At 40.5% G+C, this 17,578-nt stretch overlaps 2 protein-coding genes across 2 annotated transcripts; both read right to left on the bottom strand.

Moving 5' to 3' along the window:
- Positions 1–75: 75 nt before the first annotated feature.
- On the bottom strand, positions 76–1,075 carry LOC311115516 (protein NLRC3-like; the record flags this gene model as incomplete). The annotated part of the gene is made up of 2 exons (XM_084190674.1): positions 76–82; positions 207–1,075. Coding segments are annotated over 2 exons (876 nt in total), but the record flags the coding sequence as incomplete, so codon positions are not given.
- LOC311115523 (uncharacterized protein) lies at positions 1,059–17,046 on the bottom strand. The gene is made up of 6 exons (XM_084190681.1): positions 16,928–17,046; positions 12,904–13,092; positions 3,177–3,293; positions 2,067–2,151; positions 1,709–1,937; positions 1,059–1,146 (listed from the first exon to the last, which is right to left on the bottom strand). The coding sequence occupies exons 2-6, from the start codon at positions 13,074–13,076 to the stop codon at positions 1,082–1,084; spliced, it is 669 nt and encodes a 222-aa protein (XP_084046807.1). The 5' UTR covers positions 13,077–13,092; positions 16,928–17,046; the 3' UTR covers positions 1,059–1,081.
- Positions 17,047–17,578: the final 532 nt, after the last annotated feature.

Raw genomic sequence — 17,578 nt, forward strand, 5'->3', positions numbered from 1 at the left:
CTGAGTACACAGAGGCTTCATTGACATCAATGCCAACCTCCTTCAGGTCTTCTTCATAGAAAATCAGATTTCCCTTCACAAGCTGTTGAAAAGCCAATTTTCCCAGTGACATAATGCTCTCTTTATTCCAGTGTGGACCTGTCTCTTCTTTCCCAAGATACTTTTCATTCTTCTGTTTGGTATGAAACTCCACAAGGTGTGTGTACATCTCAGTCAGAGTCTTGGGCATCTCTTCTGTCTTGTCTGTACTCAACATGTGTTCAAGGACTGTTGCAGCAATCCAACAGAAGACTGGAATGTGGCACATGATGTGGAGGCTCCTTGTTGTCTTTATGTGTGAGATGATTTTGCTGGCTAGGTCCTGATCACTGAATCTCTTCCTGAAGTACTCATCCTTCTGTGGGTCATTGAACCCTCGTACCTCTGTTACCTGGTCAACACACACTGAAGGGATCTTATTGGCTGCTGCAGGTCGGGTAGTTATCCAGAGGAGAGCAGAGGGAAGCAGATTTCCCTTGATGAGATTTGTCAGCAGAACATCCACTGAGGTTGACTCTGTGACGTCAAAACAAATCTTGTTCTTCTGGAAGTCTAGGGACAGTCGGCACTCATCCAGACCATCAAAGATGAACAGAACTTTGTACTTGTCGTAGTTGGAGATTCTTGATTCTTTGGTTTCCTTTGAGAAGTGATTGAGAAGTTCAATCAAAGTGTGTTTTTCCCCTTTCATCAAATTCAGCTCCCGAAAAGGGAATGAAAATACAAATTGGACATCCTGATTTGCTTTTCCTTCAGCCCAGTCCAAAATGAACTTCTGCACAGAGACTGTTTTTCCAATGCCAGCGATTCCCTTTGTCAGCACAGTTCTGATAAGATTGTCTTGTCCAGTTAAGGGTTTGAAGATGTCGTTACATTTGATTGCAGTCTCTGGTCTTGCTTGTTTCCTGGTTGTTGTCTCAATCTGTCTCAGCTCATGTTCATTATTGATCTCTCCTGTTCCACCCTCTGTGATGTAAAGCTCTGTGTAGATCTTATTGAGAAGTGTTGGGTTTCCTTGTTTAGCAATCCCCTCAAATACACATTAAAACTTCTTCTTTAGATTAGATTTGAGTTCACGTTGGCAAATCATAGCAAGCTCATCTGAATCTAGAAATAACACAGAGGATATTAATATTACGTCTGTTTTAATGCCTACAGTATTGTAAGACTGTGTTATATTTTTTTTCTAATTTATTCTCTTATCTGACAGTATAAATATTTAAATGTTTTCATAATGCATTACACACCGGAGTGACTGATTATATTATTATTATTATTATTATTATTATTATTATTATTATTATTATTATTATTATTTTTATTTTTATTTTTATTTTTATTTTTATTTTTATTTTTATTTTTTATTTTTATTATTATTAGGTATTACTGATGGTATCATTAATGTTGTCTTTCTCTCTCTCTCTCTCTCTCTCTCTCTCTCTCTCTCTCTCTCTCTCTCTCCCTCTCTCCCTCCCTCCCTCGCTTCTCTTCTCTCTGTCTAAATTAATCACCACAACACATCCCTGCTGCTACTTGATGAGGTCACTAGGTGTTGTGTTAAGGCTGCTACAATATCATTGAGTTACACAGCTACTTTAGCTGTACTTTAGCTACAGCTTTTAAATGTTTGTTATAAAACAGCATTCAACATGAGGCAGACAGCTCTTACTTTTCTCCAGTGTGTCAGCAAGCTCCTTCTGGTTCATTTTCCTCAGGACGTGCAGTGTGATCTTCAGAGCCCCCTCTCTGGCACTGCTCTCCTGCTTCTCATCTTCAGCATCCACCACTTCCTTATCCTGCTTCTGACTCTCAAAGCCTTCTGGGAGTTCTGGACTAAGAATCCTCTTGAACGTCTTCAGCTCGTTCTTCACAAATGTCATAATATTCTCTTCAAGCAACTGAAATACATCAAGTAAATAAGTTAAGCAAGAGAATAATTGCTTTCTCATTAACACATTAATGAATGATTGACAGATCAACTTTACTTGAGGTAAACAAAAACAAAAGTACATAACAGGACCACATACACTGAATATGGAGGCCAGGTCTGTTTGATGACTCTGGGAAGACTGACCACTGAGAATCTCTGACTCTGATCTCTCCTGTTGGTTTCTGTGGACAAAACATGAGATTACATCTCCTCATCCAGGGAGTACACTCACACATACACACACACACATACACACAAACAAACAAGGAATGTTGTGTTTGATTAATATTGTTTCAGGACTATGAAAATGGAAAAAAGGATTAGCCTTTGGATTATCAAAACAACAAAAAGAAATGGTAAAATGGGAGAGGAGAAATGACTAGAGACAGTGTTGTTTAACTCACTGACCATGACCCATGAGTGTAACAAACTGACACATGTTAGTCAAAAACAACTTTATATCGAAGGAGTGCCTTTGATTTGACGGCCTGCACCTGTGCAGTTCGGCACAAGACGACCATTAGACCCAATGACATATTTCAGTGCATGAGCTTAAAATCAAGTCAAATTGTATTTCTAACATGCGCCGAATACAACAGTGGTACACTTTACCGTGAAATGCTTACTAACGAGCCCTTTCCCAACAACGCAGAGTTAAAAAGTCACAAAAATTAGCTAAATAAAAAAAGGAAATAGTAACATAATAAAATAACAATAATGAGGCTATAAGGAGTACCAGTACTGAGTCAATGTGCAGGGGTACCAGGAAGTTGAGGTAATAACTAGACTATATACAAGGAGTACCAGTACTGAGTCAATGTGCAGGGTACCAGGAAGTTGAGGTAGTAATGAGGCTATAAGGAGTACCGAGTCAATGTGCAGGGGTACCAGGAAGTTGAGGTAATTGAGGTAATATTTTACATGTAGGTAGGGGTAAAAGTGACTAGGCAATCAGGACAGAGATTTCATCTCCTCATACAGGGAGTGCACACACACACACTGACAGACACACACACACACACACACACACACACACACACAGGGAGTGTTGTGTTTATTTAATATTGTTTTAGGACTATGAAAATGGAAAAAAGGATTAGCCTATGGATTATGAAAACAACCAAAATAAATGGGAAAATGGGAGAGGAGAAATGACTAGAGACAGTGTTGTTTAACTCACTGACCATGACCCATGAGTTCTTCTTACCTTTGTTCAGTAGAAAAGTCTCCCTCTCTAAACACTAAAGGAAGTTCCATAGACCAGTCACTCTTCATGGACACACAGCTGGGTACAGGGGAGGCTGGTTTCTCCTGCTTGATTGGACTTCAACACAACAGAGACAAACATTACGTCTCTCATCTACTCTGAGCTCAGATTGGGAATCATGAGAAGAGTTTCATTCTATTCATTCTAATTCTATTCATTCATTTTCAGAAATGTTTGTAAAGTAGCTTTTGTTGTTTAAAGAAATTATGAAAGAGATTGGAGACATGTATTTGTTTAAAATCTATCACTTAACGGTTTCATTTCAGAGAGACAAATAATCATGTTTTTTGCAAAATGCTATATATATCTGCCTCACTCTCAGAGAAATAAGTAGTACTGCTAGGTTTTACACAGTAATAATAGATATCTACCTCACTCTCAGAGAAATAAGTTGTACTGCTAGGTTTTACACAGTAATAATATATACCTGCCTCACTCTCAGATAAATAAGTAGTACTGCTAGGTTTTACACAGTCAAATGTGACCGACCGGCTCGATTCGGTCTTATATAGCAACATTTGAAATTGTGTTTTTTACATTGGATAAAAGTAGAGACTCAGCTAGAAAAAGGTCATATCATATCCTACAGTTGAGGAACAATGGGAAAGTAATTCTGCTTTGAAAGATGATAAACTTGTAACCTCACTTTTGAGAAAATGGCCTTTGAATGTTTTAGTTCACCTACTGGAGAGCTCTTCTTTATCTACAGTGGTGTTACTTTGGCAGAGAATGTCACCCATCTAAATAAATAGTATATATAGATATATAGTTAACTAAATGTATGGTGTTTTTGGTTTATGTCAGTTTCATTGTTTGTTATGCTATAAATTGTTATGTTATGGTTGTAAGTGGTAAAATGAACTAGAAAATGTCATATTTTGAAATTCTGAGTAATTACTACTTTAGTAAGGATAAACTTTATTCAGTACTACTGCAGTTGCTGACTAATTCCAATAGATGGCAGCATAAGACCACAAATGACATTTCAGAAGATTCATTTAGTTTTCTCCCTGGATACACCACCACTCCCCCTCACAGGAAAACTCCTGCACGCTTTTTACTGTCCCTTTCCACACTGCTAACGCAAGAGGAACGACTGAAAAAGCATTTTACTGTGATTACAACAGATTACTGTGAAGTAATATAATGATGATTCATGTTTATTATTACCTGTTTTTATGCTCATGTTTTGAAATTATACTTGATTACTATAACGATTATCAATAAGCCTGAACATTAATTCAGTCACCTCTGGTCGAGAAAAACTTATTTTCCTAATATATTAATTGCCCGATTCATCAACCAGCATCGAGCACTCTGCCTTCTAGCGCAAGCGAGGGGCATGTTGAGGTACATTTGCTAACCGGGAGGGTTGCATGATGTAATTTATTGGCGGGCTGGAAGACGCACTCTTGTCTTTTCTATTCTGAGGTTGTTTAATCGCAATATTAGATATTAAGATCATTTTTTATAATGCATTTATACTAGGGTTGAGGTTAGCGCATCTGACCAGTGATTATTTACCTGGGGTTCAACACCTGCTATAGTCACTATTTAATTGCTCTTCCAAAAGCATCACAGGCCTAATATGAGATATATAGCTACCTAAAGTAATGAGTGACCATTTTAGATAATCATAGGACATATGGTATTTGGTTGCATGCTATTTTATGTTAATCATATTGTTGCTTGTAGCCTTTAACTGATGCTTTGTGGTCTTATGCTGCCATCTATTGGAAATATTTAGCTATTAAAATATATTAATTCACGTACAGCCTTGCAATAATAGATATCATAAAATAACTTTTAATACTATAATTGTATTTACTAAGATAATATTATTACTAAAATAGTTTCTAAAAGTGTTCTAGGCTACCCTACCCTAGAATTAGGGGTTAGGGTTAAGGCTAAAATAGGTTATACATAGGGTTAAAGTTTCTGTATAGCACTTTGTGACATATGCTGATGTAAAAAAGGGCTTTTTATATACATTTGAGTGATTGATTGTTAGGTTTAGGGGTTTTTAAGACAAAAAACTGTATGGGTTTATAGCTCTCTTGCTCCTCCCTGTGGCCCTATGTGGGTACTACATAACTCATTCATGACACCTGCTAGGCTCATAATCTGAGTTAGCACCTTCGTCAGATCTACAAATCAATGAGCTAGACCACCCGATTAGACAACAATCACCCCATTATATCCATTTGGTTTGCAACTCAGTGAACCTGTGCAGCATTCGCTCAATTCAATGCCTACAAACGAAGATTTCGATGCATATCAAATTACCCAGCAGCCATATAGAAACAACAAATCGTCAAAAAAAAGTGTATTTCTTAATAAAAAAAATGTCTTCTGGATGTTTAAAATCGGCCACATCTTGAAAAAGAGGCCAGGGACATGCGTTTTGTTTAGATTGTACACTTTTTTCTTAAAACAAAATATGTTTAACCATGACCAGAAAATGTTTAACTTTTGATGGATATGCGCCAGCCATCGCCGCTCAGACTGTGGTTTACCATGACGTATACTCAGGTGACCAGGGAGCGTGGTCACAAAGTAGCCTTAACCTTGTTAATTATAAGTTACCTGAGGTAAACCTACAGGTTTAACAAAGGCAGGTCGTTCTCACTGACAACAATAGTGAAGCTGGCATTCTGATGCAGAACAATGGACTGGGAATAGAACGTTCTGAAGGCGAGTCGGTGTCACGGAGCTCAATAGAACTAATAGGAGCTGGTAGGGTGAAAAATGACCTAAAATAAGGCCTGTTGTTTCGCGATAACTTCATAACTAGAGACATAAGGTAATCTTATGAAACTGGGCTCCATGGTGGATGCAATTAAGTAATTTTTATCATAGGTACACTTCAACTGTGAGAGACGGAATCTAAAACAAAAATCCAAAAAAATCCTTTGTATGATTTTTAAGTAATTAATTTGCATTTTATTGCATGACATAAGTATTTGATACATCAGAAAAGCAGAACTTAATATTTGGTACAGAAACCTTTGTTTGCAATTACAGAGATCATATGTTTCCTGTAGGTCTTGACCAGGTTTGCACACACTGCAGCAGGGATTTTGGCCCACTCCTCCATACAGACCTTCTCTAGATCCTTCAGGTTTCGGGGCTGTTGATGGGCAATACGGACTTTCAGCTCCCTCCAAAGATTTTCTATTGGGTTCAGGTCTGGAGACTGGCTAGGCCACTCCAGGACCTTGAGATGCTTCTTACGGAGCCACTCCTTAGTTGCCCTGGGTGTGTGTTTTGGGTCGTTGTCATGCTGGAAGACCCAGCCACGACCCATCTTCAATGCTCTTTCTGAGGGAAGGAGGTTGTTGGCCAAGATCTCACGATACATGGCCTCATCCATCTTCCCCTCAATACGTGCAGTCGTCCTGTCCCCTTTGCAGAAAAGCATCCCTAAAGAATGATGTTTCCACCTCCATGCTTCACGGTTGGGATGGTGTTCTTGGGGTTGTACTCATCCTTCTTCTTCCTCCAAACACGGCGAGTGGAGTTTAGACCAATAAGCTCTATTTTTGTCTCATCAGACCACATGCCCTTCTCCCATTCCTCCTCTGGATTATCCAGATGGTCATTGGCAAACTTCAGACGGGCCTGGACATGCGCTGGCTTGAGCAGGGGGACCTTGCGTGCGCTGCAGGATTTTAATCCATGACGGCGTAGTGTGTTACTAATGGTTTTCTTTGAGACTGTGGTCCCAGCTCTCTTCAGGTCATTGACCAGGTCCTGCCGTGTAGTTCTGGGCTGATCCCTCACCTTCCTCATGATCATTGATGCCCCACGAGGTGAGATCTTGCATGGAGCCCCAGACCGAGGGTGATTGACCATCTTGAACTTCTTCCATTTTCAAATAATTGCGCCAACAGTTGTTGCCTTCTCACCAAGCTGCTTGCTATTGTCCTGTAGCCCATCCCAACCTTGTGCAAGTCTACAATTTTATCCCTGATGTCCTTACACAGCTCTCTGGTCTTGGCCATTGTGAAGAGGTTGGAGTCTGTTTGATTGAGTGTGTGGACAAGTGTCTTTTATACAGGTAACGAGTTCAAACAGGTGCAGTTAATACAGGTAATGAGTGGAGAACAGGAGGAGTTCTTAAAGAAAAACTAACAGGTCTGTGAGAGCCGGAATTCTTACTGGTTGGTAGGTGATCAAATACTTATGTCATGCAATAAAATGCAAATTAATTACTTAAAAATCATACAACATGATTTTCTGTTTTTTTGTTTTAGATTCCGTCTCTCACAGTTGAAGTGTACCTGTGATAAAAATTACAGACCTCTACATGCTTTATAAGTAGGAAAACCTGCAAAATCGGCAGTAAATCAAATACTTGTTCTCCCCACTGTATGTAAAACAAACATTCAAAGTTTTTTTATAACAATATTGTGAGATCTGGGCCCATATCCACAAAGTGTCTCAGAGTGAAAATTGGTCGTATAAGTGCTGAGAATAAAGACTTCTACTCTTTTGGGTATAAATTAAAGCTATGCATGAAGCCTCTAGTCCCACCTAGTTGGCAGTTATTTATGACACCTCATGAGCTGTCCTAACCAGTTAAGAGTTAACAGCAGGTGTCTTGATAATACTATAGAATAATGCAGTGAGTCAGTGGTTCCTGCGCCACATGTAATTACTTTGGAGTAGTTAAAAATAATATTTTTATATTTATATATGATCAATCCATAAATAATATAGACCTACATGGAACAGTATGTCTTGTGTGATTTATGTATGATAATTATGTATAAGTGATACCATGTATGTCTGCATAGCATTTTGTCTTCATTTTGGCAGATGAACTCATGCTTATTTCTGAAGATTAACTCAGGTTTCCGCCCCCAGCGGAGTTGGAGTTGGAGTTGTGGCAGGAGTTGGACCTATGGCATAAAGGTGGCTGGTTCGAATACCGGGCCGGGTGCTGGAAAAAACGAGCGGGCTTGATCTGACCGGGAGGGCTGCTGGGTTCACATCCTCAAAACATTCACCTTTCGTTGATCAGAACTATAGAGGTTCTTCTTCGCTGAACCCAAAGATATATATTACTTTTATTGGTTCCATACAGTTGAAGTCGGAAGTTTACATACACTTAGGTTGGAGTCATTAAATCTCGTTTTTCAACCACTCCACAAATTCCTTGTTAACAACCTATAGTTTTGGCAAGTCGGTAAGGACATCTACTTTGTGCATCACACAATAATTTTTCCAACAGTTGTTTACAGACAGATTATTTCACTTATAATTCACTGTATCACAATTCCAGTGGGTCAGAAGTTTATATACACTAAGTTGACTGTGCCTTTAAACAGCTTGGAATGTCATGGCTTCAGAAGCTTCTGATAGGCTAATTTACATCATTTGAGTCAATTGGAGGTGTACCTGTGAATGTATTTCAAGGCCTACCTTCAAACTCAGTGCCTCTGTCTGGCTCATCCTTTGGAGCAATTTCCAGACGCCTGAAGGTACCAAGTTCATATGTACAAACAATAGTACGCAAGTATAAACACCATGGGTCCACGCTGCCGTCATACCGCTCAGGAAGGAGACGCGTTCTGTCTCTGACAGATGAACGTACTTTGGTGCGAAAAGTGCAAATCAATCCCAGAACAACAGCAACGGACCTTGTAAAGATGCTGGAGGAAACAGGTACAAAAGTATTCATATCCACAGTAAAACAAGTCCTATATCGACATAACCTGAAAGGCCGCTCAGCAAGGAAGAAGCCACTGCTCCAAAACCGCCATAAAAATGCCAGACTATGGTTTGCAACTGCACAAGGAGACAAAGATCGTACTTTTTGGAGAAATGTCCTCTGGTCTGATGAAACAAAAATATAATTGTTTGGCCATAATGACCATCGTTATGTTTGGAGGAAAAAGGGGGTTGCTTGCAAACCGAAGAAAACCATCCCAACTGTGAAGCACGGGGTTGGCAGCATCATGCTGTGGGGGTGCTTTGCTGTAGGAGGGACTGGTGCACTTCACAAAATAGATGGAATCATGAGGAAGGAAACTTATGTGGATATATTGAAGCAACATCTCAAGGCATCAGTCAGGAAGTTAAAGCTTGGTCGCAAATGGGTCTTCCAAATGGACAATGACCCCAAGTATTCTTCCAAAGTTGTGACAAAATGGCTTAAGGACAACAAAGTCAAGGTATTGGAGTGGCCATCACGAAGCCCTGACCTCAATCCTATAAAAAATGTGTTGGCAGAACTGAAATGGCGTGTGCGAGCAAGGAGGCCTACAAACCTGACTCAGTTACACCAGCTCTGTCAGGAGGAATGGGCCAAAATTCACCCAACTTATTGTGGGAAGCTTGTGGAAGACTGCCCAAAACATTTGACCCAAGTTAAACAATTTAAAGAAAATGCTACCAAATACTAATTGATGTATGTAAACTTCTGACCCACTGGGAATGTGATGAAAGAAATAAAAGCTGAAATAAATAATTCTCTCTACTATTATTCTGACATTTCACATTCTTAAAATAAAGTGGTGATAACTAACTGCCCTAAGACAGGGAATTTTTACTAGGATTAAATGTCAGGAATTGTGAAAAACTGAGTTTAATTGTATTTGGCTAAGGTGTATGTAAACCTCTGACTTCAACTGTATATTAAGGAAGTGAAAGAAGCCTTTTTGGTTCTATAAGGAACCTTCACTTCTAAGTGTATAATAAACACGTTTTCTTTTCATTATTTAATTACCTACATCATGTTTTTTCAAGTTATCCCTTTGGAGCGCAACATCACGTTGTTAAAAAATAATCCTAAATTGGGCATGGCTATAAATTGGGCAATTGAAGGCATCTAGGGCGAAAAATGTGTTCGATGAAAATTAACATTGTATGCAACGTTGTAGGCAACATTATTGACAAGGGACCCTGATGCCTACGATGCCAAAGCTATTTAGAGTTGTTAAACGGGTGTGAAGAGTGTTTTGGTATAATGGTAATATTGTCAAAATTCCACTTGTAACAAACATCAGAATTGGTTAAAAAAATATGCATTCCATTATATTAGGCAATAATGAAGAGTAGGCAAAGTGTTCGTGTCTTGTGAAAATTCATTCATCTTAAGATAGCTATTTATTTTGCAAATAAACATAATAAATTCTTCATAAAATTGTCATCTCACCTCTTAGCTTTGGTGTCATGTTCCCCAGAGAGACTCATTGTAGAGGCAGGGCCCCACTCCTCTCTCTCCCCAGAGAGACTCATTTTAGAGGCAGGGCCCCCCTCCTCTCTCTCCCCAGAGAGTCGCATTGTAGAGGCAGGGCCCCCCTCCTCTCTCTCCCCAGAGAGACTCATTTTAGAGGCAGGGCCCCCCTGCTCTCTCTCCCCAGAGATACTCATTTTAGAGGCAGGGACCCCCTCCTCTCTCTCTCCAGAGAGACGCATTTTAGAGGCAGGGCCCCCCTCCTCTCTCTCCGCAGAGAGACTCATTTTAGACCACTGACAACTAAACAGAGATGCAGCATGTTGGTTGTGGTTACCACAGTAACTAAACAGAGATGCAGCATGTTGGTTGTGGTTACCACAGTAACTAAACAGAGATGCAGCATGTTGGTTGTGGTTACCACAGTAACTAAACAGAGATGCAGCATGTTAGTTGTGGTTACCACAGTAACTAAACAGAGATGCAGCATGTTGGTTGTGGTTACCACAGTAACTAAACAGAGATGTAGCATGTTGGTTGTGGTTACCACAGTAACTAAACAGAGATGTAGCATGTTGGTTGTGGTTACCACAGTAACAACTCATTCTAGAATGTCCATTGTTCTCTTTTACTTTACTTTCTTTTTACTTTTCTCTTTTTTTTAGTTGAAATTTGAAAATGAATTTTCCCACACAGCAGGAAATGTATTCAAGGTTTAAAAAGGCTTCTAAAGTTTATAATTTCCACTTCAAAATGTCAGACTTATTTTGCTATAATGAAACATTTATCAACCCCTACAAAAAATGTCCATTGATTATAATCCACATACTAATTTGTGCCCTCTAAGCTCATCACTAAGCTAAGGATCCTGGGACTAAACACCTCCCTCTGCAACTGGATCCTGGACTTCCTGACGGGCCGCCCCCAGGTGGTAAGGGTAGGTAACAACACATCTGCCACACTGATCCTCAACACGGGGGCCCCTCAGGGGTGCGTGCTCAGTCCCCTCCTGTACTCTCTGTTCACCCATGACTGCATGGCTAGGCACGACTCCAACACCACTATTAAGTTTGCCGACGACACAACAGTGGTAGGCCTGATCACCGACAACGATGAGACAGCCTATAGGGAGGAGGTCAGAGATCTGGCCGTGTGGTGCCAGGACAACAACCTCTCCCTCAACGTGACCAAGACAAAGGAGATGATTGTGGACTACAGGAAAAAAAAGAGGACTGAGCACGCCCCCATTCTCATCGACGGGGCTGTAGTGGAATAGGTTGAGAGCTTCAAGTTCCTTGGTGTCCACATCACCAATGAACTATCATGGTCCAAACACACCAAGACAGTCGTGAAGAGGGCACGACAAAGCCTATTCCCCCTCAGGAGACTAAAAAGATTTGGCATGGGTCCTCAGATCCTCAAAAAATTCTACAGCTACACCATCGAGAGCATCCTGACTGGTTGCATCACCGCCTGGTATGGCAACTGCTTGGCCTCTGACCGCAAGGCACTACAGAGGGTAGTGCGTACGGCCCAGTACATCACTGGGGCAAAGCTTCCTGCCATCCAGGACCTCTATACCAGGCGGTGTCAGAGGAAGGCCCTCAAAATTGTCAAAGACTCCAGCCACCCTAGTCATAGACTGTTCTCTCTGCTACCGCACGGCAAGCGGTACCGGAGTGCCAAGTCTAGTTCCAAAAGACTTCTCAACAGCTTCTACCCCCAAGCCATAAGACTCCTGAACAGCTAATCATGGCTACCCGGACTATTTGCACTGCCCCCCCCACCCCATCCTTTTTACGCTGCTGCTACTCTGTTAAGTATTTATGCATAGTCACTTTAACTCTACCCACATGTACATATTACCTCAACTACCTCAACTAGCAGGTGCCCCCGCACATTGACTCTGCAACGGTACCCCCCTGTATATATAGCCTCCCTACTGTCACTTTATTTTACTTCTGCTCTTTTTTTCTCAACACTTTTTTTGTTGTTGTTTTATTCTTACTTTTTTTGTTTAAAATAAATGCACTGTTGGTTAAGGGCTGTAAGTAAGCATTTCACTGTAATGTCTGCACCTGTTGTATTCGGCGCATGTGACCAATAAAATTTGATTTGATTTGATTTGAATTCACATTTCCTGTTGCTGCAGGATTATTTTCCTGCTGAGAGAAACTGGGTCAAATTAAGATATGGCATCTGTAAGTGCATTCATCTTACGATAGCTAGGTGAGACAACCACATATTACAGTCATATATACAGGATACAAACATTTTATTCTAGCTGAACAATGGAAATGTAGTGTTTTGCAAACAACAACAACAACAAAAATGCATACACATTTAAAATCTATGAATTACAAATCTGAGAAAAGTAATATTAGCAATAAATTATATATTTTTTAAAACACAAATGTGATTTTTTGGGGGAAATAGCGTTTTGGAAATAAACATAATAAATTCTTCATATAATTGTTATCTCACCTCTTAGCTTTGGTGTCATGTTCCCCAGAGAGACGCATTTTAGAGGCAGGGCCCCCCTCCTCTCTCTCTCCAGAGAGACTCATTGTAGAGGCAGGGCCCCCCTCCTCTCTCTCCCCAGAGAGACTCATTTTAGAGGCAGGGCCCCCCTCCTCTCTCTCTCCAGAGAGACTCATTTTAGAGCACTGACCCCTAAACAGAGATGCAGCATGTTGGTTGTGGTTAACACAGTGACAACTCATTCTAGAATGTCAATTGTTCTCTTTTACTCATGATCTCTTAGAAATAAAACATTTACTAACAGACACATGCAAATAGTCGGGTGATTTAATTGTATCACAGGAACATTGTTACGTTCCTCAACAAGAAATAAAACATTGTCTCTCAAACAGAAGAAGGAACTAACAAAGAGTCACTAACAACAACCAAAACGAAACAGGTGGTTTTAGGAGGGGTTCTGAAAGACACTCATGGGGGTGTCCACTAGTGATGGGAAACAGAGGCTTTCTGAACGCTTTGGGGCTTTCACCAAATTGTAACCGAAAATGCCATTGATAGATTTGAGTGCTAATAAACAACATTTAGTTAGAATGTGGGGTTCGCTTTTTGCCTCCAGGTTCACTATGTTTTGAAAAACGATGCATATGTGACTTTCAACGTGGCACCGTCATAGGATGCCACCTTTCCAACAAGTCAGTTCGTCAAATTCCTGCCCTGTTAGAGCTGCATGTTTGTTGATTTATGTAATGGCAGATATTTTAATGCTTTATGTAATGTATTTTATCTATTGAAATATTTATAGTTTAAAATTTAGTTTCATGGTCATTTATTATGTTTTCCAGAATCTCCAACCAAACTCTGAGATCAGTCTCAGTCAGATTTGAGTACTAATAAAAATAACATTTAGTTAGTTATGTTTTCAAAAATGATGCATCTGTGGTATTATTTAGGATGCTAAATACAGAAGATTATCAAAGGTTACACTAAATAAAACACATTTAAACAACAATGGGAAATCCCAATCCCCGTCCCTACCTGCTGAGCTCCCATTCAGGGGCTACAAACTGGAAGACATCAAACTAAATGTATAAATAAGGTGTCCAGTAGAGGTCAGTGTTTGAAAGAGACTTTGCATCTAAAAAAAAAAGCACCAGGGAGAAATCAGTGAGATCTCTCGCATTTTGTGAGGCCGGTTGGACGTACTGCCAAATTCTCTAAAACGACGTTGGAGGCAGCTTATGGTAGAGAAATGAACATTCAATTCTCTGGCAACAGCTCTGGTGGACATTCCTGCAGTCAGCATGCCAATGGCATGCTCCCTCAAAACCTGAGACATCTGTGGCATTGTGTTGTGTGAGAAAACTGCACATTTTCGAGTGGCCTTTTATTGTCCCCAGCACAAGGTGTACCTGTGCAATTATCATGCTGTTTAATCAGCTTCTTGATATTCCACCCCTGTCAGGTGGATGGATTATCTTGGCAACTGAGAAATGCTCACTAACAGGGATGTTAACAAATTTGTGCACTAAATTTGAGAGAAATAAACTTTTTGTGCGAATGGAACATTTCTGGAATATTTTATTTCAGCTCATGAAACATGGGACCAACACTTTATATGTTGCGTTTATATTTTTGTTCAGTATAGATAAAAACACAAAGCTTCCAGCAGAGGTCAGTGCTCTTTTGACACCTGTCAGATGGTAGTGTAATGTCCGAAGCTTCGACCGTCATCATCACGTAGTATTGTTACTTTGATACAAGCATTGATACGTTGTGTCAAATCAGTAGAGATTTTGAAAACTGCAACGTGCATCGTAGCCCCGGTATTAATCGTCCAATCCTTAGTGTCCACTGAATGTTGACTAGCAACAAGAAAGTGGTACCTAAAGGACACCCACCATGAGTGCCCATTGAAGTGGCTCCAGACGAGGACATCTGAAATAAAGACCCTCCAACTTACAACATGGAGTAAAAAAACAAGTGGAGCAAACCAAACCAAACCAGACCAAACCAGACCAAACCAGACCAAACCAGACCAAACCAAACCAAACCAGACCAGACCAGACCAAACCAGACCACACCAAACCAGACCACACCAGACCAAACCAACCCAAACCAGACCAAACCCTGGGAGATACAAGACAGAAAGACTTTGTTCATCAACTTAAAGAAGCAGAGCTACAAAGAGGTGCCAGTCTTCTAACATCTCTAAGGCCAACCAGAACACTGGACCAGCTGCTCTTCAATATCACATAACAGATGGAACCCTTCTGACTAAAGAGATGACAAGCCAGTACAGGCATAAGCATACTGTCTATTGAGGTGGCGCCAAGAGGTGCGGCCAACATGCTAACGTCCAACCTCAAAATATAAATGGAAAAACCAAAGCCTGTAACAACATGTAGTCGTGACTGATATCTTTCACCTCATCTCCCTGTTACTGTTTGTTTAGGTAGTTATAGACAGTGCAGCAACACAAGGCCACATTCCTCTCAGCCCTTCCACTCTCTCAGGCTAATGTGTATTTATTAAAAGTAGACTATTTCTTTCAATCTGTTATTTTCTAAACTTATCTGAGAATGTAGACTGAAGGGCTAAAATGGACATGATTGATCTGAGGGGGATCAGTGATCCGTACAGAAAGGTTTTTTGCAAGAAGTAAGAGATATTATATTATGTAAAGTAGGCTAGGTTTTACTGTATAATAGCAGTTTGTTAGTGATATGCAGATCAAGGTCTATACCTCGGCTATAGCATACAATATCCTAGATGACCAGCCTAAACCTGTTCAGATCAGTTCACACAGGTTATCAGTAGCAGGATTGATCACCTACAAATCGGTTTTAAGTCTAAACAGCGGGCAGGGCGGTAAACCAGGTCGTTGGCCAAAAAGGCAAACACCCTACGCATCACAGCAGTAGGGTTAACAGCAGTAGGGTTAACATCAGTAGGGTTAACAGCAGTAGGGTTAACAGCAGTAGGGTTAACAGCAATAGGGTTAACAGCAGTAGGGTTAACAGCAGTAGGGTTAACATCAGTAGGGTTAACAGCAGTAGGGTTAACAGCAGTAGGGTTAACAGCAATAGGGTTAACAGCAGTAGGGTTAACAGCAGTAGGGTTAACAGCAGTAGGGTTAACAGCAGTAGGGTTAACAGCAGTAGGGTTAACAGCAGTAGGGATAACAGCAGTAGGGTTAACAGCAGTAGGGTTAACAGCAGTAGGGTTAACATCAGTAGGGTTAACAGCAGTAGGGTTAACAGCAGTAGGGTTAACAGCAGTAGGGTTAACAACAGTAGGATTAACAGCAGTAGGGTTAACATCAGTAGGGTTAACAGCAGTAGGGTTAACAGCAGTAGGGATAACAGCAGTAGGGTTAACAGCAGTAGGGTTAACAGCAGTAGGGTTAACAGCAGAAGGGTTAACAGAAATAGGGTTAACAGCAGTAGGGTTAACAGCAGTAGGGTCAACAGCAGTAGGGTTAACAGCAGTAGGGTTAACCCTATTGCTACAATGGGAATTGTAACCTGGCTCACACTGCCCCCTATAAAAGTCCCGTGCTTCGACTACTCAGACCCCTCACATGTCCGGGCCATAAATTCTGATAGCCTCACAGACACCATACTACTTCTGACACCAATGTAGCAAACAGCGGGGCAGGGAAGCGAACCCAGGTTGCATGTGTAAAAGGCAAACAACCTACGCATCGCGCCACTGGTGCCAATTGCGTTACTTGGTTGGAATTGTGAAGTGGCTCATTTAGCGAGGATCACTACAATATAGTGGAACTATGATACAATTACATTTATCATATCAAATGTTAAATGTAGAACTATAATATATACATATATAGAATTTGACTTGCCCACATTCAGTTAGCTCCATTTTGTATGATTAGACTGACACGTACATGTACTCAGTAGAAGTCGACTGTTAGGTCTGAGTGTTTTACTTCCATTCACTGTACTAAAATTACACCATACATTAAGTTTCTCTACCACTTTATAATAATCCCTGGAAAGAGTCTCACCTTGTAGCCTGAATTCACAACCAGAACATGTCAAGTCATTGAGATATTTTCAGTTCTGCTGAAAGAGCACCTTCCTGATGACTAGCACTCTGTGTATTCTTATGGGTGAAGTCTGATCTGGAATGTGAAGCTAACTGAAATGTAGATAAGCTTTGAAAAAACAGTATATCTAGCTTGCATCATAGTCCACCCCTCAGGCTAAGTTCAGGTTTCAGCATGAGGCAGACATCAACAGCCGAGTTGTAGGCTACAACCTGGGTTGTATTCATTAGTTTACTCCGCAGCCAACAGTTTTAAAATGTTGCATAAACAGTTTACTCCAAACGCTGTACAACGTGACCTAAACAATTTCTGTTGCCAAATGTTTTGCTACGGTGGGCACTAATGAACACACAGTCTTTCCACAATATTTATTTGTCTCTCTTTCACACAAAATACCTTCCTGAGTGAAAAAAGTTATCAGTAGATTAGAAAGAGAAAATGTTGTTGCTTGTTGTGTTTTAAGCCTGTTTTGAGAAGACAAGTCTATATACCTATGATACAGAACACTCTTAGAAAAAAATAGTTCCAAAAGGGTCCTCTGGCTGTCCCCATAGGAGAACGCTTTTGGGTTCCAGGTAAAACCCTTCTGGCTTCCATGTAGAACCCTCT

The sequence above is a fragment of the Coregonus lavaretus genome (assembly GCF_964263955.1).
Source record: "Coregonus lavaretus genome assembly, contig: HAP1_SCAFFOLD_487, whole genome shotgun sequence".
NCBI lineage: Eukaryota > Metazoa > Chordata > Actinopteri > Salmoniformes > Salmonidae > Coregonus > Coregonus lavaretus.

What these genes read in the sequence shown, in the direction of transcription:
- LOC311115523 (XM_084190681.1), bottom strand. Translation starts at nt 13,076, where the DNA reads ATGAGTCTCTCTGGAGAGAGAGAGGAGGGGGGCCCTGCCTCTAAAATG. An exon ending in CATGACACCAAAGCTAAGAG is followed by an intron (nt 3,294 to 12,903) that starts GTGAGATAACAA and finishes GTTGTGTTGAAG; the next exon opens with TCCAATCAAGCAGGAGAAAC. An exon ending in GACTTTTCTACTGAACAAAG is followed by an intron (nt 2,152 to 3,176) that starts GTAAGAAGAACT and finishes TTTTGTCCACAG; the next exon opens with AAACCAACAGGAGAGATCAG.